The sequence below is a fragment of the Theropithecus gelada genome, chromosome 4, assembly GCF_003255815.1.
Source record: "Theropithecus gelada isolate Dixy chromosome 4, Tgel_1.0, whole genome shotgun sequence".
NCBI lineage: Eukaryota > Metazoa > Chordata > Mammalia > Primates > Cercopithecidae > Theropithecus > Theropithecus gelada.
Window position 1 is genome coordinate 8568516 of NC_037671.1, and position 25418 is coordinate 8593933.

Sequence of the window (25418 nt, forward strand, 5' to 3'; positions counted from 1 at the left end):
AGTGTATACCTGACAGTTGCTAAGTGTATTACATCCAGTATATTATTTTGTCCTAATGGCATGGCTGGGGCCAAGAGAGGTTGAGTAACTCGTTCGAAGACACACTTCTAGTCAGTGACAGAGCCTGGAGCAGTCACCAAGAATGAGTTCATTCAACTGTTCCCAGCCAGTTCTGAATACTTTTCTGTCACTCATTCAACCAGCACAAATGAAGTGCTGCCTGTGGGCGAATGCTGTGGATGCTTGCTGCTCTGCTTTCTAATTCGTGTATGTGAGCCTGCAACTGTAAGAGATGGGGTCTGTTGATGTTTTGAGGGGGACCTGTAAGTGGCATCCCCCTTCCTTTGCTGAGTTCAGATGTCATTAAGAGTACAGACAGGAATCAGGCGAAGATCAAATATTCATTACTGATATGATGAAATGAGAGGCTACGGCTTGATTTATAGCCACAGTCAGGCTCCCTAACCTGCCTTTCCTGACGTCATCTCCACTGCAACTCTGAAGAGATAGCCTTGCAAGCCAGAAGATGAGCTGGTCCAAAAGGGGACTGAGCCATGGGCCCCGTCCTCTCCTCTCCTCCCCTCATACTAGCCCTCCCCGAGGGAAGGGTCCAGGTCTGGGAGTGGGAGTAGCCTGTGAGAATGCCTCCAGGAACGCGCCGAACGGCTGTGGGGCTCCAGCTGCAGGAGTGAGGCGGGACAACAGAGTGAGGAAGTGGCTGGGGCCAGACCGGCTGGCTAAGCATTTGAAGCAGGGTGTAACATGATCGGATTGATGTTTTTCAAAGATCTCACCAGCTGTGGTGGGGATTGGAGGAAGGCTGCAGTCAGGGTGGGGAGGACCAGAAACAGAGACCCTGCTGGTGGCCTGGATGGAAGGTGCCAGTGGCAATGGAGGCCAGCCGGGGGCTGCTTTGTCACCTCCTGCTGCCGGCTTCTCCTTGGGACTGGCACTGACCCAGGTGGGGCAGATACAGCTGCTGGTCCTCAAGAACATCAACTGTGCTGTGCTCAGGCCTCAGACCCTGGCCCGTGCCTTCTGCACTGAAGGCCCCAGTGAAAAGTGTTTGCTCTTCAAGGTTCAGTTTTACCCGAAAACTTCTTCCTCCTGGCATGTTTACAGTGGATGAAGTAAAAAGACCGTAAAGAGTTTTATCCTCCCCATACCAAAGCTATAACCTAGGTGTAGTCGTTGGCAGGCTACCAGCCCGACCTCCCCTGGGGAGGAAGGCTTGTCACTAGGGAAGGCGTGCATGTTGCTAATGAGAGAACACGAAGCACTCCAGGTCCACCTCTGTGTGCTGCCCCCACTCACTGCCGCCGTGAAGGTGCTGCAGCTGGCCCAGCGGAGCGGCCCTTGGGAGGCTGAGGATATTGGGCCTGTGGGGAGATACAGGCATTCACCTAGGAAGGAAGTTTGTTCATTTGCCATTCACCAGGTATCTGTGGAGCCCTCCTGGGGGCCAAGCATCATGCCAGGTGCTGGGGATGCAAGTGAAAGTGAAGAAAGGCAGAATCCCTGCCCTCTCAGAGTTAGTGGGTCTGGGCTGGGGGAAAAGCCAAGTGTCAGATCATCATGATACGACAGCACAGCAATGCCAGGGGAATTCCTAGAAGAGTGGGGCAGGGAAATCTTTTCCAGGGAGGACCTTCCAAGCAGGGAGGACCTTCCAAGCAGAAACCTGAGGAATGAGCGGGAATTGATGACATGGAAGGTCGGGGTGGGGCGGGATATAGAGGAAGGGGAAGAACATGCCCTCGCAGGAGTGATGACCGGGCACCCTTCTCTCCTGGGACGCAGACCCAGCCCTGCACCTGATGCACAAACTGGCCTTCAATTCCTACTTGTACGTTGATCAGACAAGATGGCAGTGGGCTGGACAATGGAGATATTTTCAGGAAGCTTGGTTGAGAAGGAGAGGCAAGAGATAAACAAGATGACCGGAGAGGAGGCCCAGGCAGGAGTGAGTTTCTTTCACATGGGCTAGAGTTCAGCTTCCCTAAGTGCTGGTGGGAGGGAAGAGAAGGGTTCCAGGCGAAAGAGGGGTTGCAGGTAAAGGAGGAAGAAGGGATCATTGGTAGGCAAGGCCCCTGAGAAGTCGAAGGCAGTGGAATGCAGCTCGCCATGGTGGGGTTAGACTCAGGAGGGGACAGAAGAGAAAGAACAGGATTGCTGTGAATGCAGGAGGTGGGGGAGTTTTGATTTTGGTGGCTGGACTTTGAAAGCATTTCTCAGTGGCTTCTTATTTCTGCCTGGAAAGAAAGGCTAGAATATTTTAAAAGATGACTATTAACAGGCTCTCTTTCAACTTCCTCACTCATCTCTGATCATCTCTCATGCTCAACCCATTCTTTTAGGATTTCTAAGTCTTTCATCACCATCATTTTGGATATTGTTTTGCTAGACACCCAACTGACTCAAACTAGAACTTGATGCTTCATTTTCCCATGCTAAGGTGGACTTCATAAATATAATAAGTTAGGTGGGTTTTGGGGGGCTGAGCCACAATCCTAACACCATATACTGTTCAATGTTTTTTCTGAGTTGTACAATGCATTCTAGGCCCAAACTCAGTCTTGTAGATGATACTTTGGAACATAACTCTCTGTAAGGACTCTCCCTCGAGTGATTTTAATTATATTAGGAAATCATGTAAGTTGAACCTCCGCAGTTTGTCAGTCTTAGAAGGAAAGCCAAGAGTAGCCAATGAATGGACTCAGGCTAAGTCTGGGCTTTCCATCTCCTTTTAGTTTATTGGGCAAATGGCATCTTCTAGCCTTGGGTTTAGGTGTTGTTATCCTGGGCACCTGATAGTTGTTGAAATAATACAATTGCATCAATTCTCAGCAAGCAGTAGACACCATTTTCCTACTGGGCAAAAAGCAAGCTTAAGAAGGAGCCATTATGTGAACTGCCTTTAACTCTGTCCTCACCCGCATTCATTCTAGTGAGGAATCCTTTTAAAAAGAGTCTGTAAATCTAATTGCAATCATGGATCCTTTCCAAGCTTCTAGAGTAGAATATCTCCTCCCTCTCCATGCCCAACTCCAAAGGAGGCAGATGAGTAAATGCTTTTCTGCCCACTAGTGCCAGGGGTGGGCCTAGTGGAAGCCTGTGCTGGCCTGGACCACCCCCCGCCCTGGGCTGTGCACAGGAAGACAGGTCCTCCCCACGCCCTTGTTCCTTGGCTTTGATTCCACACAGTGACCCTGGACATGCCCAGCACTGCCATTCCTCCTTCGTGATAAGCCAGTGAGATCACAAAAAAAGGACTCTCCGTTTCTTCCATTTAAAAATGATTTTTCCACCTCAGTTTGTGCCTGAGTGCCCTGGTAAACATTTCTTTTTAATGGCATAATGACACATTTCTCCCACTTCTCACCTTGTCAGTGCTGGAAGATTAAAAAATCAAAGTCCTCAACCAGCTCTGCCCTGGCCCTTCTTCATGGGGGGTCCTGGGCTGCATTATGTGCCCGGTGGTGGTTTAGTGAGGGGCCAGGCTCACTTCATATCTCTTGTGCAAAGATCCCAAGAAGGGAAAGTAAGTGATTGATACGAAACACTCAAGCTTCCTCCCTACCCTCCTCTTCCAGAAGATGTCATAACCAATACATCAGGGCGCCCGGCGCTCTGTGTCTCCCCCGCCCCCATCAGAAATCTGTGCAGAATTAGAGCTAAATCACGGGACATATTTAATTAAAAGACTAATGGCAAATAAGGTTCTGGTGGATGTTGTCTAATTGCGGTCTGTTAGATTTTAATTACTCATGGTGAATTGTGAAAACTAATCCACAGCGTGTCTTTGCACACTCCTGTTCTTTTTAATCACAAAGAAGATGTTCTTAGCTGCCGACAGGATGGGCCTCCTCATCAGCACAGAGCAACTTGATCTTACACGACAGTGACTCAGCAACTTGCCGAATCCAATTAGCAGCTTTGTAGCTACTTACTCAGAATGGCTATAGCAAAGTCTCGCTTCAAACGCCACAAACAGCGAGGTCTCCCAGCCCCTGATTCACTTGTATGCTAACAGCAAGGATCACTGCCAGAGTGGAACGGAACAGACGGGTTCTGCGATGAGTTAGACACATGCTTTCCCCTGGATCCCAGATTTCTGTCTGTCCTCACCAGAGATTGACACAGAAGCACTAGGAAGCTCCTGGAGACTTTTAGAGCTGAGAAGCCAGAGAGAGATCTTCGTGGTCGACCACCTGGTCCTGATGAAGGGGCTGGGGCCCAGGGGTGGAAGGCAGTTGCTCAGGATTACACAGGTGGGTAAGAAGGCCCACATCACAGAAACCCAAACCTCCTGACACCCCACACCTTGCTCTCCCCAAAATCCCCCCAGGTCTCTCTCCCAGATATGTCTTAGGAAGGGACAGTGTGGTGTCCGGAGAGGACCCTGCTGACTCTGCCCCATTCAGCAGGGTGAAGCGGCAGGTCATGACCCTCCCAGCTCTCAGTTTCCTGGTTGTTCCCGTAAGCATCATGCTCTGTGAGAGTTTGAGAAGTGTATGAGATAGCCATAAGAAATTGCCCAAAACAAGTAGAAACTCTTGTTTTAGGCACCTGAAAGTCCCTTCATTCTTGATTTAAGGACAATGAAGCGGAGAGAGGGTGAGAGAGGAGAGAGAGTGAGAATATGTGTTGTGTGAAAACATTATGAATCAAAGTTACTACTGCAAACTTTGAAGAAAGATGGTGGCCAGAGGGGACTCTACTTTGGACATCAATTTATTTGGTAGGTAATAAAGAAAAAGGGTGCCCTCTTGGACATTTTTCTCTAGGACTCAGAATTTATGTTTAAACCTCTGTTCCAGCTATAGAGCTCTGCTCCGCGCCTGCCAACAAGATATTAGATCTCTCTGCAGCTTTCTCCTTGGACACTTGCCTGCATCTGTGAGTTGCTGCTTTTGTCATCGCCATAGACCAGTTTCTGTACCTGGAGGCTAAGGTGAATGAGTGTCTTTTAATGAATCGCAGAAATGATCAGCTGTGGCACGGAGCTGTCAGTAACCCAGCCTCTCTTGCCACCCATCACCTCCCCATGTAACATGCAGAGACATTTCATGCCTGTGTCCGCTCTGTTTTGATTTTTCCTATGACGAGAGATTGCTGCAGAGAGTGATTTTTAAAAGATAAAACCGACCAGGATATATCTTCCAGATCAAATATGGTCAGCATAGCCTTTCAGAGAGAGACTCACCAGCCATTGAAACTTCTCATAGTTTTAATGAAAAGCGGCAGTCCAGCACCATGGTGGTGCTGACAGAGGACCTGCCTACATGTCATAGGCAGCTGGTCGGGCTCACAGGCCAGGAATAGTATGAGATTGCCTGTATAGTGTCTAACACATGGCACCAAAATTTTAGTTAACATCAATGCTCTTACTTTTTTCTCTTTCAGTAATGCCAGGGACACATGACTTTTTATTAATCTAAATACATATGTGTGTTTCTCATTAAACAAATTAATTAACAAAGCCTGTAATACTGATAATTATTATAGTAACTGCTATCTTTCATTGAGTATTTATTTTGTTCGAGGCACTGTGTTAGGATCTCATACACATGTGTCTATCTGACTTAAAGACGTTGAAACTGAGGATTAGAGGGATTCAGTAACTTGCCACAGTGGAATCACCTAGTATGCGCTGAGAGTGGGTCCGTGTGCCTTCAAAGCCTGCGCTCTCAGCCCTTCTGCTGTTTTGCTTCACAGTGTGTTCCAGGGAGTAGCTGGTTCTCTGGGAGGTCTGAGAGACTCATTGTAATGGCCAGGACAGGAAATCAGCTCTCCTGAGCTATTTACTCCAGCTTAGGGCAATTCTGCAAAAACCATCTGAGACTCTCTCTGGAACACTGGGACATCTGAAACCACAGCTTGAAAACAGTCTTACCGGAGAGTAAACTTAGTTTCCATAGGTTGTGATCTGAACCATCATGTTATTGTTGCTAGCTTCTCACATCCACTTCCTTTTTGAGTTCATTATTCTTTTTCCTGAAATATACCCTTCTCAGGTCTTTCTTCAAAGGTATGTGAGTTGCAGACCTTTTCATTGTGTCTCACTTCATCTGAAAATGTTTTTATTTTGCCAATATTCTAAAATCACAGCTTAGCTGGGTATAATTGATATAGGTTGACACTTTCTTGGTATTATTCCATTGGCTCCTAAACTCTTTGTAGCTACTGAGAAAGCTATTTCTTTGTGGTTGCTTTGTAAGTCCTGTTTTTCTTCTCTAGTTATTTCCAAGGTCATCTCTTCATCTTGGGTATTCTGCAGTTTCATTACAATGTGACTAATACAGATTTTTAAAATTTAACCCCATTCAGGACTTTATTGTGTTTCCTGAGTCTGAAGAGTTCATTAATTCTGGAAACCTCTCAGTCATTGTCTCTTTAGATATTGCCTCTTTGTTCTCTCTACATTCTTCTAATACTCATATTGTATTCTACATGTTTCTTAACCTGTTTTATGTTTTCCATTTCTGTCCTTCTCTCTACTGTATTCCAAACAGTTCCTCAGAGTTGTCTTCCAGTTTACTCATTCTCCATTCAGCTGTGTCTAATCTGTCATTTAACTCTGCGACGCATTTTTAAATTACATTTTTATTTCCATACATTTTTATGTAAGTCTTTTTTTTATTATACTTTAAGTTCTGGGGTACATGTGCAGAATGTGCAGTTTTGTTACATAGGTATACATGTGCCATGGTGGTTTGCTGCACCCATCAACCCGTCATCTACATTAGGTATTTCTCCTAATGCTATCCTTCCCCTAGCCCCCCAACCCCCAGCAGGCCCTGGTGTGTGATGTTCTCCTCCCTGTGTCCATGTGTTCTCATTGTTCATCTCCCATTTATGAGTGAGAACATACAGTGTTTAGTTTTCTGTTCTTGTGTTAGTTTGCTGAGAATGATACTTTCCAGCTTCATCCGTGTCCCTGCTATTCTTTTTTTCATTATGGTCTTTCATGTGGTTCTTTCATGTCTTTAAGCATTTTAAACATTCTTAAATGTTTAAATTCATTTTCAATCATTTAAATACTTTTTAGATTGTTCTTATATCCGAAATCATTGGGACACTGATCCTTCTGTCTTTTATGTTTAGCACATAATGGGTTATTTCTTCATGTGTTCTGTAATTTGGGGCCTTGAGGTTATGTTCATTGGAGCATATCCTGAGACAATCCCCTGTGGCCAGCCTTTTCCTCAGTGCTGTTTCTGCATTTTCTTCTGCCAACTCTCCAAGGGTTAGCACCTTCCCAAGACCAGTGTTTTGTTAATTTCTCAGCTTTAGGATCTGAGGTATTGTACACTTTGAACTCTAAATCCATATAAGACACAGACCTAGAATTTTAACTTTCAGGGTAAGCTTCTTCTCCGTGTTCTTCACATCCGGATAGAGATAAGATTCCTTTTTGCCAATCTGTGCCAAGGATATGTTTTGTTTTGTTTTCCCTAGTCTGCTGTTACATCAAGGGTGGCAACCCTTTAGGATACCCACACTGGGCAGGAATCTCAGTTCCCACTTCTTGGTTCGTGTGGGCCAAAGCCTTCATTCTCAGGTGAAGGTTAAAATCTAAGCTCTAGGTTACAATAATGGATACTGTCTTTGCTCCAGGTAGCTGCAGCATTGGGTACTTACCGCTGTGGTTTGTGTTATTTACTTTTTGCATCTGGAGATTTTTTTTCCCTTGCTTTCTTATTATCTCCTCAGCTACCTACTTTTTTTAGAAAGTCACTGCTCTTACATATGGTATTAGTTCATTCTCACACTGCTATAAAGAACTACCCAAGACTGGGTAATTTATGAAGAAAAGAGGTTTAATTGACCCACCGTTCTGCGGGCTGTACAGGAAGCATGGCCAGGAGGTCTCAGGAAACTTACAATCATGGTGGAAGGGGAAGCAAACATGCCTTACCATGGCAGAGCATGAGAGAGAGAGAGAGCAAGGGGAGAAGCACTACACACTTTCAGACAACCAAATCTCATGAGAACTCACCATCACAAGATCAGCAAGGGAGAAATTTGTTCCCATCATCCAGTCACCTCCCATCAGATCCCTCCCCCAACACTGGGGCTTTACAATTCAACATGAGATTTAAGTGGGGACACAGAGTCAAAAAAAATCATATTAATGTTATTCAGCACATCCAGGTATATGTAGCAGTAGAATCTTTATTTTATCTTATTCTGCATCACTCTAGAACCTTCTAAGTCATACTATCTTATTATAAACTAACTGTCATACATAGGAAAAGTTGTGGTAGAGAAAGAGACAGACATACTCTTTGATCATGTGTTTTAGCAATCTGTCCAAAACGCACTCTGCCCAACCTGTGCTCATTTATTTGCCTAGTAAAAAATTCAACATGAAGCAACGGGGCCTAAAAATGTTTGTCCACATCAATAGCTTCTTCAAGGCATGACAGTGTTTCACAATCCCCCCAAGCCCATAATTGAAGTCTCTTGACATTTTGCCTTTGAAATTAACCCATGGGCAGTCTTATTAAATTCTCCCTAAGCATTCATAATAGACACACTTCAAGTTGAAAAAGTTGATTATGTTTCTCTCCAGTGCACTAGAAATGTAAGCCTGACATCTTTTTTTTTTTTTTTTTTTTTTTTTGAAGTAAGACAATACCAAGAATAGAACACTTCTTTTCACAAAGTTTGGAAATGGACAACTGCAACTCAATATGATTTTGAAAGAGTTTATTGACTCTGACTTTTACTTTATTAGTACTTACTTGTTCCAAGTTGCTGACAATGCTTCACTCTCATGGCTTCAATTTTTCCTAACTGAGGGAGTAGTTAGGAGCAAATAGCATCATTTCTGTTTTATTGAGACCTGGAGAGTCCATAGATTTATCCAAGTAGCAAAGATAGCCAGACCTCCAAAAAAACTGTGCACCTGAACCCAACCCAACCCGCTTGCCCCAAGCAAAATTACTTTTTTGTGGAAGTTTATTTTAAGGCTATTCCCTCAAGTTTCATCAAGGGATCAGCCTTATGAAACCTGCTAGTGCTTTGAGGTGGGATATAGCTGAGACGTTGGCCACAAACATCAGACGATGTTTTCTAGCCAGGATTAAGAGCATAGCTTTGGAGGCCGCTGCATGCCTAAATTGGAATCCCACCTCTGTCACCTATTATTTGGGTGCACCTCTGCAATAGGAGGTGACAGTGCCCGCCTCTCAGGATGGCTGTTCCAATCACAGCCAGTGAGATCACGTGGGTACAAGGGCTCTAGAAGCTGCATAACTTTATAATTGTTCATTGTCCCTATTGTTGCTGTAGTTACTATTAACAAAATGTCTTCAATTTTACAAATACTGTGTGACGGCAAGACCCAGAGCTTTCTTTAGTTTTATGCATATTTGGAATTTAAAATTTGTTTTCATAAAATTTGTTTTCATATAGAACCTAGGATGAGTTTCCATCAGTTTGTCATGTTAGCTCTTCAGGTGAAGAGGTGGTATGGGATAGTCACGTTTCTCCCTAGAAGGTAAAAATGAATCCACAAGACATGTAGCATAACTGTGATACAGCTATGAAATAGTAAGCACAAACATTCTAGCAACTTCTGAATTCAGACAAGCACTGCACCCTCCATGTGGCCTATGGCGAAGGCCTGTAATGCAGCCAGTTCTTTTTTTTTAAAGAATTTTTATAGGCCCAATAATAAGCCACATCAGGAACCATATCTTGTTACTTTATGGTTATGCCTTCTTTTAACATACATAGAATATTAATCAATTAGATTACTTTCTCTCACCAATTTTGGCTCTAAATGTTGCTGGGCCATTTGCAAAAATGAAGTCTCCCTTTTATGGTGATAAATTTAGTCATTTATAATTATAAAGTGCCTTAAAAACCTATGCACTCTCGATCACACCGTGAGGCAGCTGGAATCCCCACTGTAAAACAGGATGCCTAGGCTTAGAGCCGTGAAGGGACTCGCACCAACTCTCTTCTCTTACAAAGAGGAGCTCTAAGCTGAGAATCCAGTGTCTGACCTCCTCAGCCTGTTTGCTGCTTGTCTTGCTGCCTTTATGCTCTGCAGAGCAAAGATTTCTCTCTCCTTGAAAGAATGTGAGGAGAGACACAGGACACACTCATCAGCTCAGTATACGGGGAGCCCGCACTGTCAGAGCATAGAATGGGCTGCCCCACGAGGGATCCAACATAAGGCCTGCCAGAAAAAGCTCAAGCATGGACCAGAAGACCCTTCTGGTGCCTTACCTTTGAGTCTGTGATTTCATGAACATTACTTGTATGATGAATCTTTAATCAGGATATCACTGCTATATTCCAGCCTAGAATATTATAGATGGAGGAGGTGCATCCTGCCAGCCAAATCCCTGTTTTGCCCCTCTTCCCTTCAATCTCTCACTGTTTGTCAAGAGATGATGCAATTAATTAGACCCAGAGTTCCCCTCAAAGGTATTTGCAGAATAACAGTGTCATTGGAAATGTATACAAATTTCTCTTTACCGATGTGTAATTCCTTCATAATTAACTGACACTGAGTCTTAAAGTAATTAACCTATTTCTTCCATTAGTCACTGAAGAAAAGTTTTACAACATAACACAGTCATAGGTAATTCTACTCATGAATAATGGGGGTTGAGGGTGATGCTGCAGTGAACTCCTTGGATAGGTGGCTCTTAATACCGTATGGGTGACACGACAATCTCATGTCCTCTGCCTGTCCTTTCTGACCTCCAACTTGTTTATGGTCCGTGCCATTCCTTTAACATCTCAGTGTTTCTCTCTTATTTGCCAGAATGAGACCTGAGGTGAACAGGAGGCTAGCCTCTGTATGCAGTGAAGCCACTCAGAGCAAGGTCATCCCAGCCTCTCAGAGGAGGCTTTGCAGGACCTGATCCTGGGCCCAGTTGTGCCTGTTGCTTGCTTAATGATGGATTTTTGGCTGCGCCTTCTCAAACAGAAATATAAGGCCCTCTTCTGTGACCCCACCCCTCCCTGCAGCATCCCACCCGATTTCTGCACTCCACCCTCTGAAAACGCAGACCAGCTGCTCTCAACTATTTGCTGCTGCTTGGACTGGTCTGTGCAGGCTCACAGTTCTCTCTGTGCCCTCTGCAGAAAGGGCTTTTCCTCTGTACCACTTAACCACGTGCCAAAGTCATGTCCCATCCTTTCATCACCAGGTCACTTGGCGCCAGTCTGTGAAACTGCTCTGATCGCTCCTGGGCAGGGCGAACCACTTTGTGGACTTGCCATGGCCAAAGCCAGCTTCCTACGGTGATTGTACACAGCCTGTCCTCTTTCAGTAGGTCATGCACCCTCTGAAGAGGTCCCCATTGGGCCATTTGTACCTGGAACATATACTCAGCAAATCTTTGTTGAAATGGAAGGCAAAGTAATACAATGAATGCCCCTTGCCACCAGTACCTCTGGTGATGTTTTGCCAACTGGACTGCACTCTCTCTCCACCTGTTAAAATTCTACTTGTGCTTTAACATCTAAACCTAATCTCATCTCCTCTGCCAGTCTTTGCTGACCTCCAAGTTGTCTATGGTCCATGCCATTGATTTAACATTTAGTATTGATAGCTTCATCCTGTTGACTGTCTTTTCAGGTATGAATGTCTTATGGACCCCAAGTGGATTGTAATATAGCCTAATCCTTCTTTCTGTAACTTTGAGATACATGTTCCCCTCACACTACCACTGTGTCATGCACAGAACAGCCACTCCATGAATATTTATCGATCGATCAAGCAGTTCGTTTACCTGTTTGTGTCTCCTGCAGTGTCCACCTCAGCACAGAACAAATCAGTGCTGATCAGTTGCTTGAGCTGGAAACGTAGCATTTCACCTGACACAGGTCTTATCTTCTGTAACCTGACTCAGCCGCCAAAGCGTCGACACGATTGGGAGGCTGCCTTGTAACAGTACACGGTTAAAGTTAGCTCTGTTGACTTTGGCTCTGCAGACTAAGCCAGAGAGAAAAATAAAATCTCTTCCAAATTTTCCACACAAACGAAAAGCACAGGGCTTTGGAAATCCGTGTAAAATGAGACATTGCTTCTTGTTAGAAATGTAAAAAGATGGTTTCGAAGATAATGGAATAGTTGAAAAGAATGTGTTAAATATGGCCCGACTCTGCCATAGCATTATGAGTGGAGGATCTAAAAAAATAAAAAATAAAAGTCATTTGTATACAAGGCAAGATATCTTCGTTGCTAAGCTAATGAAATCATGAAGATGCTCCATCGGGGAGGGCAGAAGCCAGTCACGTGAGACTCATTGCAGCCCCCTGCTGTGTGCACACCAGTGAGCTGTTGCCTGTTTTGTTTTGCTTTTCAATATAATGTGGGTTCCCACCTTGCATTTCTGGTAATAATCACTGGACATCATGTGTTCATGGTTCATCTGTGTCGTAGCCTGCGTCATATCAGTGATCCATCCAAACAGACGAGGAGGTTGAAGCTCAGATGATTTGTCTAAGGTCATTCAGGTCTTTCTGTGTGGGCCAAAGTAGAGGGCGCTATAGCCTTCAGCTACCTGAATGATAATACCAATTGTTAACTGTTAACCTGAACAACACTTAACACTTTACCTATATATTTTTTTCATTCAGTTCCTTCCAAAGCTCTTGTCAGTTCATGATCTATATTCTAGAAGGAGAACCTGGACTAGAAATTAAGAACCAGCCCAGGACTCTGTAACTGAGAAGCGGCAGAGCTAGGCGCGTCTGCATCCCAAGCCTCTCCATGAGAGATTCCGTTAGATTTCCCCAGAGCAGTTATTTTCATATACACATGCGCGCAAGGACCAAGGAGCTCGGCCACATCCCCCAGGAGGCGCTTGGCAGGAGACACTCACTGGGAAGTACCAGGAGAAGTCACAGGGAGTGATGGGAATAAAAACCTGGGGGTGTTTTGAAACATCCCTGAGGACTTGGCGAGTATTTGATGTTAAAAAGCATTTCTTGCCTGCAAAACGCGTGTCTCTAAGGAACTCTTACGTTGCCGACGTGTGCTGGCTAGGAGCTGGGCCTGGCGGGGGAGGCCCTCTCTCTCTTTCTCTCTTTCTCTCTTTCTCTCTCTCTCTCTCTCTGCCTCTGGCCCTGCCTCCATCAAGGCCTGGATTGGAGTTGTCTTTCCCAAGGCAATAACTGTCAGAGGAACCATCTGGACTGGTTTCTAGTGACTGACTCCGAGGAACAGAAATCCCTCTGGGAGGAAATCACAGGCACAGCAGCAGCAGCAGCAGCAGCAGGGAGCGGCAACATTGGTGTTTGCTGGCTGGGAGCTGGGGGAGGCACCACTCAGAACGGCCCCACAGGAGCGTCAGGCCCAGGACAGACCCTTCTGAGAACGAGGAGGAGAACCTCCTCTGGGGAGTGCGTGGATGGTATTTGCGAAATAACAAAGGGAATAGATGGAGGGGCTGAAGAAGTGTCCAGAGCATTGTTACTGCTGGAGCCCCGTGGTCTGCACGACGGCTCTCTCAGTGGGCCCTGCCAGGCTGCACTCTGCCCTCATTAGGCCAGCATGCTTCCCACTGGCTCTCATCGCTCGTATCACGGACCCATCCTAGCCTTGCCCTTTCTTCCTGTGCAGGCTCTGGGAATGCTGGAGTATTGCTTGAGCCTAGGAGTTTGAGATTGGCCTGGGCAACATAGCGAGACCCTGTCTCTACAAAAAATTAACCAGGCGTGGTGGTGCACGCCTGTGGTCCCAGCTATTCAGGAGGCTGAGGTGGAAGGATCGCTTAAGCCCAGAAGGTCGAGGCTGCAGTGAGCCGTGATTGTGTCACTGTGCCACTGCACTCTGGCCTGGGTGACAGAGCAAGACCATGTCTCAAATAAATAAATACATAAAAATAAAAGGATCTCTTCTGTCTTCTGAGGTGACTCCTGGGATTCTAGAGCCAGAAGGAGCCTCAGAGCCTGTTTATTCCACCCCTGTCATTGGGGGCGAAAATGAGGCCAGTAGAGGTTAAATGACTCACCCAGACTCACACAGTCATCACGGGAGCCTGGGCTGGCACCCGGGCCTCCTGCCTCCCAGGCCTGTGTCCTCCTCTTGCATTAAGCCCAGAGCAGTTCATTAGGAAAGCCATATAGAGTCATCAGACCCTAAGTCTCATGATCAGAATTTCATCCTCTCTTCCCTTTTGTTTTGTTTTTGTTTTTGTTTTTTGTTTTAAAAAAACATAGGGAAGGTAAAGGGGGAAAATGATTTACTTAGTTTCCAGACCACTTATTTAAATCCTGCCCGATCTGACTTCCACTCCTCACTTCACTGATGCAGCCAAAGCTAACTAATGCATTCGTGCTCCATGGGAAGGAATCTTCCCATCCTCAGTCCAAAGTCAGAGTCCAAACCCAGACGAGAGTAAAAGAAACAGAAGAAATACAAGTCCCTCGCCCCCGCAGTTTCATTCCACTCTCCAGTAAGCCACAGGAGTAAAGGAGGAAGATGGGGCGGGTGCGTAGGTATTCAGCGCCTACTCTGGGTGGCTGGCTCTGTATTAATACTCTCCATGCCCCCTCATTCAGCCTTCACAGACCCTGGAAAGCAAGTTTTGTTCGCTCACCCTGCAGATGGAGTTTTTGAGGCAAGAAGGGTGATGTAAACTGCCCAGCGTCGCACAGATAGCAAAGGGCAGAGCGGGAATTAGAACCCAGTTTCTCTGGCTGCAAACTCTGGTTCTCCACTCCACCATGCCCATTCAGTTCTATATTTTCAGGAGAGGCCATGGAATTTGTCCTTACTTCCTCCTCCTCCTCCTGCCATACTGTGCCTCTTGCCCAAGTCCAGCCCCACCCACTAAAGCGTTGCGTGTATTGACCCTCACAGCCATGCACCGTGCCTCTGACGTGGGCAGCTCCAGACTGAGCTTCTGCATCAGAAAAGCAGGAGACAGATGAGGAGTGAGCCGGGGAAACCCAGTGTTTGTTACTCTGAAAATGGAAGCTGCCCCGTGACAGCATCTTCTCTCCTGTTGAGTAATCCCTGCATGAATAGATGGCAGCTGCAGTGACTGCTGGTCGTATGTGATCTATTCTGGGAGGTGGCGAGCGCATCATCCAAGAACATGAAGTCGCTGCTCTGTCACAGATGGAGAAGCAGACTATTGTGGATGTTGCAGGAGCTGGGATTTGGCTGGATCCCCTGGAAAGGTTTTATTTTGAGTTCAGAGCCTGTTTGGTTGCCAGGGTAAACCAAGGGGTTGTATGATAGAGGAATTCCAACCCTCGCTAACACTCTGACCCTTTGTGCCAGCTTTCCAGTAAGGCTTGAGAGCCCTGAGCTCTTTGGAAAATCTCCTCTTGGCACACTTTGAACTGGAGAGCAGTGACGCTCTTGGCAGTACTTTTGGTACTTGTTAGTTGTATCACTTAAGTTGATCAGGAAAAAAAAAAAGCGCTGGGGAGGGACCCCTTTTAACATTTATAGTTTTGAGAATGCTTCACAGATCCAGCCTTGACTATACTGAGCACCTGTACATCCTTGTCTTTGGTCCAAGGGCTCCGGTAGGAGGCGGCATCAAAATTCGCCATCCGCTCCGTGGTGTTGCATTCTGCTGTCCAGCCCAGCTCTCCCATCGGCCCACGCGGGGCTGCCCCTCTGGCCCTGGCTCTCGGCTTCCACACAAGCAGCTACTCTTGTACAGGATGGTAAAGTTAGGTGGCAGTCACACTGGAGCAGGGACCAGGATCCAAGTGAAAGTAAGGTTCAGGATAAGTTTGAGTCATGTCTCCAGCTTCCAGAGCCAGGCTGAGTCTCTCAGAAGGGGAGCTGATGGGCGGCAGTGGGAGAGTGGAAGAGGTGGGCCCTGGGCGCAGCATGTGCCATGGCATCGTTCATCACCTGCCAATGGCAGGGAGCGTGGGCTGTCTTATATTCTGTTTGCCCCTCTCAAGAGGTAAGCTCCTAGCAGGCAGGATAATCTGAAGCCCTCTGGTGCGCCCTGTAGTGCCGCACTGTACTAGACAAACCGTGCGTGTCAGTGTTCTCGGGGAGGTGGGAAAAATCATGTACTGAAGAGCAAATCTCAGGAGAACATGAGGTTCCACGTGGGGTGAGATGTGGCTGACTTCACTGCCAAGCAAGTACCAGCCCCTCCTGCTGTCATGGGCGTACTCGGGGACGGTCCTCTGCTCAGCCGGCTCCTGGGTTGCTGCAGGACCTCAGCAGGCTGCTAACTCCCGGATGTGAGCTGGTTGCGGGCAGATACTGGATCCCCTTCATGTGCTTATCTGTGTCCAGCCCAGTGACTGGAACATGCTGTTTGTTGAATAACTAAAGGAATCTATGAATAAACTGGTGACAATCGAAGCCCCAGAGGTTCAAACATTCTAAGATTCCTATACCAAAATCTTTCAAAAATTCAAACTGTATCCAGTGACCAACTCATTTTAGCCAATACCCCAATGCAATGAAATTGTAGCACCAAAAAAAATTTTTTTAGAATCTCTCTTCAAACTCCTTATAATGGAATTTGACCTCTCAGACTCAGTCATGGGCAATCTCGTTTACTTTGCCTATGAGTAGAAGCTGTGAAGTACATAAAAGGGAACTTTTATTTGCCTCTAAAACTCCAGGTAGTCAGCGCAGCCTGTTCTCTCCTTTCGGGGCAGGTTTCTTGTCCTGATGAGTGTACCTGCATGAGTTGGGAGGGGCAGTGGCAACCTCGTGGTGCCCACCCTGGCCCCATGCTCTTACCCTTCCTTTCTTACCCTTGCAGCCCTCTCATTTTCCCAGCCAGCTGTCTGGCTTCCCAGACCACCTCTTAATGCCCCTTTAAGCAGGAAAGACATTAAAGCATCTGTGCGCCAGGCACAGCCCCCCCACTCACAGTCATTCTTCCTCTCCAGCTGTGCCCTCTGTTGTTGGTGGAACGGCAGAACCAGAGAGGAGCATGGGCTCATTCCGTCTTTTTTTTAACAGCACAATTAAAAGAAATTACTCTTCTCCATAACTTGCAAACCTTGTCACTTCTTAGAGGACGTTGGGATTAAAGGAAGAGGATGACAGTTAATAGCTGGGCTCTGAAAGCAGATTTCCTAGTTTTTATTATTTTAATTGAGAAAAAATTTACATAACATTAACCATTTTTTAAAGCGTACAATTCAGTGGTATTTAGTATACTAAATAAGAACAGTGTTGTGCAACCATCACCTCTATCTAGTTTCAAAATATGTCATCACCCCAAAGGAAAACCATATCCCTATGAGGCAGTCTCTCCCTACGACCCCTGGTAACCATCAGTCTGCCTTCTATCTCTATAGATTCCCCTTTTCTGGATATCTTCTATAAATGGAATTGTATAATATGTGCTCTATTGCATCTGGCTTTCTTCACTTCCATTCTTGAGGTTCATCCACAATCCATCTAGTATCTATCCCTGTATCAGTACTTCATTCGTTTTGATGGCTAAATAATATTCCATTGTGTGGATATACCACATTTTGTTAATCCATCCAAAAAAAATTGTTTTTCAGACTGAGTCTCACTCTGTTGCCCCGGATGGAGTGCAGTGGAGGGATCTCCGCTCACTGCAATCTCCACCTCCAGGATTCAAGCGATTCTCGTGCCTCAGCCTCCCAAGTAGCTGGAATTACAGGCGCCCTCCACCACACCTGACTAATTTTTGTATTTTTAGTAGAGTTGGGGTTTCACCATGTTGGCCAGGCTGGTCTCGAACTCCTGACCTCAAGTGATCCACCTGTCTCGGCCTCCCAAAGTGCTGAGATTACAGGCGTGAGCCACCGTGCCCGGCCAGTCCATACAGATATTAATGGACATTTTCATCTTTTGGCAGTTGTCAATAACACTGCTATGAACGTTCTTGGCCAGGTTTTTGTTTCAACACATGCTGTCAGTTCTCTAGGATATATTCCTAGGAGTAGAATTGCTGGATTATGTGGTAATTCTGTGTTTAACTTTTTGAGGAACCACCATACTGTGGCTTGTACATTCCCACCAGATTGCTTAGCTTTGAATCCAGCCCTGCCACTTTCTTATTAGCTGTGTGAGCATCGGTAAGTTACTTATGCTCTTTGTGCCTCAGTTTCCTCATCTGTATAATGGGTCAGTAATGCTGTTTACTCAATGAGGTCGTGATACTTAAAAGAGGCGGTGTACGTGAATGCCTCAGAACAGTACCTGGTATACAAAACTGTTGCATAAATGTTTGCTGTTGCTGCTGCCGCTGTTACCGAGAGACAGTGTAGGTCACGGCAGATGGAAGACTGAAAAGCTTTTGGTCTAAAAGAGACTGCATTGGGTGATGTAAAAGAACCAGCAGAAGGAGAGTCCAGACACTTGGGGTTGGTTGCTGAGGACATCTTTCACTTGAGGAATCAGTTTTCTTACCTGTTCACTGATGAGCTCCAAGAATCTTCAGCTCCATGTGCCTGTGGCTTTCCTGGGGAGACTCTTCAAGAATGAGAGACTGGGGTCCTCCACCCCGACCACTTGCCAGCTCCATTCTCTCAGCTCTCCAACATGACAAAGGAAGACAGGAGTATGTCCTGTCATCTGAAAGCTACACACAGAAGTTTCTGGAAAATAAAAGGAAGCCTTCTCTGTCATCATTCATGTTAGGAAAAGGCAAATCTGATTGCTTTTCACTTGATTCTATTGAATTCAACAGAATCACCAAACAAACATTCTGCTAAATAGTATTTCTCTCATATCTATGTATTATGAGAATTTATCTCATAATCCACGTATTTATGAATCATTTACACCTAACTCATCAAAATGCTCTGTATAAGCTATTTGAATCCCAAGAATCCTTATAGAGACCTTTTTCTGAGTGCATAGAAATAGGAAAACAGATTTTTTCCCATCCATCTTCAATTGGCAATAACTTTTAGAGGTGCCGTATTACCAGCTCTTCTGCTGGGAGGAACCAGAGTGAACCAGTGAAAAAATACAATGTGATAACAGTTGCCACAATGATACCTTCACCTCACACCCAATTAGCACTTTATAATTACAGAGCCCTGTCAATTTCTAAACAGGCCCTGATTTCTCCATATCTTCTCCAATACTTGTTATTTTCCTTTTGTTTTTAAAATGGGCATCCTAATGGGCCTGAAGTGGTATCTCATGGCGGTTTTGATTTGCATTTCCCTGATGGCTGAAGTTGAACATTTTTTCATGTGCTTGTTGGCCATTTGTTTATCTTTGCAGAAATGTCTATTCAAATCTTTTGTACTTTTTTTACTGTGTTGTTGGCTATTTTATTGTTGAGTTGTAAGAGTTCTTTGTATGTTCTGGATACAAATCCCTTATCAGGTATATGACTTGCAAATATCTTCTCCCATTCTGTGTGTTCCTTTTCACCTTCTTGATGCCTTGAATTAAGAAAATGTCTAATTTTTATGAATTCCAAGCTTATCTTTTTTTTTTATTTTTTCACCTGTGCTTTTGGTGTCATCTAAGGAGGTTTTGTCTATGCGGTCATGAAGATTTACTCATCTGTTTTCTTCTAAGGATGATATAGTTTCAGCTCTTGTATTGAGATATATAATATATTTTGAGTTAGTCTGTGTGTGTTGTGTGAGGTAGGGATTCAACTTCATTCTTTTGCATGTAGATATCCCGTTGTCTCAGTACCAGTTGTTGAAAAGACATTCCCCCCTTGAATGGTCTTGATGCCCTTGTCAAAAAACAAGTAACTGTAAATGGAACAATTGTAGTTTGAATGGAATGGGTCAGCACCTGGTGGCAGCCAGGGTCTTGGCTATGTGGTTTCATAAGCTCCCACTCCTGAAGAGCCTCTGTTTTCCTCTCAGAGCCAGGTTTTATGTCACGCTGCATTTTGGTGCCTGAAAGGCTTAGGTGGGCATGGTACCTGGAGTACTCTTGTTAGGAGCAGAGAGTGAGGAGAAAAGACGACTACTTTGTGGGAGGTCCTTGGGGCACTTTGAGCAGCAGTGCCTCCCCCAGGAGTCAGGGTCCCCACCCCAGAGGAATGTCCACAGAGCAGAGCCATTGGCCTGAGCTGGACTGAAAAAGAAGGAGCCAGGTGGGGAGAGGATTTGATTTCTCCCTTGGTCTAAAGCAGGCAGCTGACACTGGGTGAGGGAATGGGGCAGGCCTCCATGTGCTATCGGGAATCCCCAGGAAGTCCCTAAAGAAAACTTCCTTCCCCAGCCCAGCTTGCCTATCGCAGCCCCTCAGTGGTAACTTCCTCCTGTGGCTTGATCCAAATGGGGGCTGCATACTTGGCTGAAATGCACATAACCCTGTGAGGCACAGTGTAGCAGCTTATCCTCCCTGAAAGTGGAAGGACAAAAGCATGACAAAGATGACCAAGCCAGAGCGGGGGAGAGGGGAGGAGACACTGGAAGGGGAGGTGAAGGGGCAGACTAGGGAGGCCAGGACCGAGGCAGACTCTCACGCACCAGGCATATTCTGCCCAGCCAAGGGCTCTGGCATTCAGATGAGGGAGAGGGAGAGGAAAGAGGAGAGAACCCAGTGAGAGCAATCCATGAAGCGTCGGGAGGCCCCTGGAAGCAAAGGCTCTGGACTCAGGTGGCATCAATGGGACTACCAGTTTCCCGTGATTATGTGGGAGTGGCCCAGGTGCCAGCTCCACCAGAAGCCCATTTGTTCAAGACCCTGGTATTACTGAAGGCCCAGCCCTGTCTCACCTGCCAGAAAGCACATGGCGTCTCCCTGACTAGGCTAAGGGCTGGTTGACGGCATCATGAAAGGAATCTGCCTGGGAGCCCTCACTTTGTTTCCGTTTCCTCCCCTAAGGCCAAGAAGGGATTAGGTTGCCTCTGTTGTTGTTGTTGTTGTTGTTGTTGTTGTTGCTGCTGCTGCTGCTGCTGCCGGTGGGAAAAGAGGAATTTGTGTGGCTCTGAAGTTGACCAGGTCCCCTTATTGTATAGAAGAGAAATGTGAGCATTCAGAGATGGTGAGATGTCAGACACCCAGCCACACAGCCAGTGAGAGGCAGGTTGGGGACAGGGCCAGGCCTGCTAGTTCATGGTCCAGGGGTCTTTCTCATGAGATCAACTGACCAGTGTGTCTTAGCACCTGCCATGCAAATAGAAGGCCCTACTGCTGTCCTCTCCACGTATTCCAGAATTACTCAGCTGTTCCATGCAAGCCAAGTCAACACCTATGTCGTAAAGGAGAGACTAAAGTAATTGTCTACACAGCACATACATGGCATATATGGCCTGTATGCTTCCTGGACTGCCAACAGGGGTGCTGAGAGAGTGAGTCCCTCAGCCTTACCTCAAGCCTTGCTGATACTGCAATGTGCCTCACAAACACAGTTACCTTCCATGACATGAAGGAGGCACACTTGGGTTGACCCCTGACCCTGTCTGCTTGTTAGAATCACGTGGGGAACCTGGGACAGGCTTAGAAGCCCAGGTCCCACCTCCCACCTGCTGAATCCAAATCTCCGGAGTGTGGCCTAGGAAATCAAATTTGTCAGCGTCCTTCCCAGGGGACTTTGATACATCCAGTCCAGTGGAAACCAGCAGCCTCCTTTAGTCAAGTTAATGTTTCCCTGACTATCACCTTCTCCCCCTGTAAAAGATGCAGATTATTAGCAGTAAGTGGTACCTGGATCCCAACCTCAGTTCTCCACTGCAGTTGGGGAGATCTGGCCAGGGCAAGCCACACTGCTCCTTCAGGCACAGCCTCGTTCATCCCACACTCACCTGTGTTCTCTTCCTCTCTACAGGACGCACAAGACCAGCCACTGCTACCGCATCACCTACCGCCACATGGAACGGACTTTGTCCCAGAGAGAGGTCAGGCACATCCACCAGGCCTTGCAGGAGGCTGTAGTCCAGCGGCTGGGCGTGGAGGGCAGGTTCTGATGTCACCACTTCACCCAGGCTGCAGCCCTCTTGGGGCTCCAGGATTTGCTGAAAGAGAAAAAGATACGGTTTGTGAACTGGGGCATCAATCATCTTTTGATAAATGGATCAGTCTTAGGACTTTCACAAAATAAAAGATCACTCTTGAAAAGCTGTTGACATAGCATTTGTCTTTTATTTGGGGAAAGAGGGATGGTCTTTTCCTATTCCTTTTAGAAGTGCTCTGCCCACTGGCATTGGTGCTCAGTATGGTTAATTGGTCCCTGGGTTCCATTAAGCACCAGGCATGATTTCTTGCCTGACAGGCTCTTCCACCCATGTAATGAGTGAAGCCACACAGAGGGACATCAGAAATTCCAGATACAATACAGGAAGCTTTTTGAATCAGCTTCCATTCCTTCCTCCCTTCTCTTCTTTTTCAGTTTTGCAAAGGGCAGCCTTCAAAGAGGACACTAATGAAATGCCAGCGCTCCCCTTGAATGTGAAGGGAGTTGCATCTTTGAGCCAGGGCAGGATATCTATTTGCTTTTCATAAACCCATGGCTTGGAGTCAGGCCTCTGGCCCCAGGACTTGGGCTTAGCTGCCTTTCGCCGCACTGGAGAGGAAGGAAAGAGGCGAGAGCTGCCCGAGTCTTGGAGGCACAGGTCCTCAAACTCCCTTCAAGTTTTCCCAGCAGGCAGCCTCCACTTCCAGAAGGCGACCTTTAAGGAAGAATATGGGGCTTTGATGTCCCCTCCTTTCCATCCCAGGCACTTTGTAGTCTGCCTGCCTCATTCATGACCAGTTTTAATAATCAGCTTCCACCCCTGGCATGATGCTAGAGGCTGATGGAGGGCTGCAAGCGCCGGGATAAATATTTGATGAGGAGTGGCCATTATCAGCTAGCGGCATGGGGGTAGGCAGCTGCTTTCCTAAGGGAAGGAACAGCTTTAATGTCATCTTACCATGTGATTAATTTGGACTCTTCCCTTGGATTTTTAAGGGAATTGAGGAAGCCATACCCCAAGTCCCACAGCCAGTCCTGGAACCAAACCGCTGTCTGGGGTTTCAGGGCCTACAGGTACAGTTCCCCAAGTGACTGGGTCTGAGTGGGAAGGCACAGTGTGACAGTGATTTCCTCTTCCGTGGCGTTTGCCAGCAGGCCATTTCTGATTCGGCCTCAGGCTGCCCTTCAAGATGTCCCTTCATCCCCGTGACTGATTAGGCGTTTATTAATGTTCTTAAAGAAAGCAAACTAGGTATATAAAATGCAAAACCATGATGCTGCCCTGTGGCCCAGAATCTGAGCAATATTTGTCAAATACAGTCACACGTCACCTATGGACAGCGAAACATTCTGAGAAATGTGTCATAGGTGATTTTGTCATTGTGTAAACACCATGGAATGTACTCATACAAACCTAAACAGTATAGCATACTACACCCCTAGGCTACATGGCATCATCGCCTATTGCTAGAGGCTGCAGGCGAGAGGCTCCAGACCTGCACAGTATGTGGTATGGTTTGGATCTGTGTCCCTACCCAAATCTCATGATTACATGTAAGCCCCAGTGTTGGAGGAGGGGCCTGCTGGGAGGTGGTTAGATCATGGAGATCAGCTCCTCGTGAATGGTTTAGCACCATACGCTTGGTGCTGTTCTCATGATGGTGAGTTCTCATGAGATCAGGTTGCTTAAAAATGCATAGTCTCTCCCTCCCCACAATCCTCTTGGTCCTGCTTCTGCCATGTGAGATGCCTGCTCCCGCTTTGCCTTCCGCCATGAGGAAAGGCTCCCTGAGGCCTCCCCAGAAGCAGAGGCCCCTGTGCTTCCTGTGCAGCCTGCGGAACTGTGAGCCGGTGAAGCCTCTTTTCTCTAGAAATTGCCCAGTCTCGTGTATTTCTTTATAGCAATGCAAGAACAGAGTAACACAGCATGTTACTGTGCTGAATACTGTAGGCACTTGTAACAAATGTTATTTGTGTTTCTAAACTGAAAAGTTATAGAAACAAGTACTGTATTATCACTGTCCCCTGCGCCATCTGTTGTTGACTGAAACATTGTTACGTGACGTTATATTTGTGCCAAACCCTATACTAAGGTCCTGGGGTAGGGCTGACATTCCAGAGGGTTCACAGAGGCCTTTCTTGAACACTCCCCTTAACACTCCATGAGGTGTAATCGACTGTTATTTAAATCTTACAAGTGAGGGAACAAAGGACTGAAGAAGTCACAGGAGTTGGCCATGACTTAATCCGTGACTTCTTCAGGCCTCTGTTGTCTCGTCTGTTACTTAAGGTACGTACACAGGAGATGGCAGGCCTCACACTCAAGTCCACAGCCTCCACATTAAGAATGTCTGTCTACAGCCTGGGCAACACAGTGAGACCCTGTCTTTACAAAAAATTTTAAAAACCAGCTGGACATGGTGGCATGCCCCTGTAGTCCCAGCTACTTGGGAGGCCAATGTGGGAGGATTGATTGAGCCCAGGAGGTGGAGGCTGCAGTGAGCCATAATCGTGCCACTGCACTCCAGCCTGAGCAACAAAGCAAGACCCTGTCTCAAAAAAAAAAAAAAAAAAATCTGTGTAAACAGTAGTGGGTTGACTGTAGGGTCTGTGCCTCTCCTCTCTCTTGCTCCCTAGACCTTCATTCTGTTTCTACGAGGGCTTGTGCAGAACCCCCTCAGGGTCCACTCTGACCAGCACTTGTGCCAAAAGTGAGCCTTCCCTACCATCAAAGAGCCAAAGGGACATACAGCTCTTGACTTTTTCATGTGACTCCCACAGGAAAATAAATAATGAACGAGGAAGAAGAAAGGTAAATTAATCCATTAGATGAAATCACTTTGCAGTTCAAGAAACACATGAGTCCCACAGGAAGGACAGCATGGTGACCAATACCAGCACTATGGCTGTGACCCTCCGGGACACTCAGTTTCCTCCTTTGTCAAATGAGGAGGATAATAGCGCCTGCTGCAGAGGCTGTGGCGAGGGTTGTGTGAGACATCGCGCACTGCTCTTGCCACAGAACCCGGCACCTGATAAGCCGTCAGGAAGGGACACCGCTCTGATCATTATTCAGGGAGAAAATGATGGACGCGTGAACCATCCAAACTGGAACAGATCCCACAGGGCATCCACGTGTTCCCCCCGTCTATACGCGAGGACACTGAAGTACAAAGGGACAAAGTGACTTACCCAAGGGCACAGTGACAGTGAAGTATTGTAGAGCTGGGCCTCAAACTGGGGTTTCCAGAGCATTTTTCCAAACACCACATTGAGGCAGAGATCCTGAGGGTGTCTTTAGGTGGAAGGCCACCACGGGGGTCAGGACAGGTCGGGCTGGGGCGGCAGCGCCTTGGGATATGCTGGAGAGTCCTTCCTAAAGGGCCCTCAGGCTTGACTCTTGCAACTGCATGGTCTTTTGGAGAAGTTTCCCTGCAGCCCTGTTGTCTGGTGCTTCAAGATACAGTGACGTAAGAGGACAACCTTACGTAGAGTTTCTCTCCTTGTGAGGATGGTCTAGGAGCCCACATCCTGGAGCTGGGGACCAAGGATCCTTCTAGCACATGTGTTACCCGTCCCTGTGATAGG

At 46.6% G+C, this 25418-nt stretch overlaps 1 protein-coding gene across 3 annotated transcripts in view; it reads left to right on the forward strand.

Annotated features, from left to right (window-relative positions):
* Nucleotides 1–21998, forward strand: part of FARS2 (phenylalanyl-tRNA synthetase 2, mitochondrial) — a 521140-nt gene extending 499142 nt beyond the window's left edge. For 2 of the 3 annotated variants that reach the window (XM_025382276.1, XM_025382274.1), the window contains one exon: nucleotides 21705–21997. In XM_025382276.1, coding sequence (XP_025238061.1) covers nucleotides 21705–21843 — 139 coding nt within the window. In that variant the 3' untranslated portion in view covers nucleotides 21844–21997. Of the gene's footprint in view, nucleotides 1–21704 lie in introns of all 3 variants that reach the window. The other variant, XM_025382275.1, reaches the window with a different exon arrangement.
* The last annotated feature ends 3420 nt before the right edge of the window (nucleotides 21999–25418 follow it).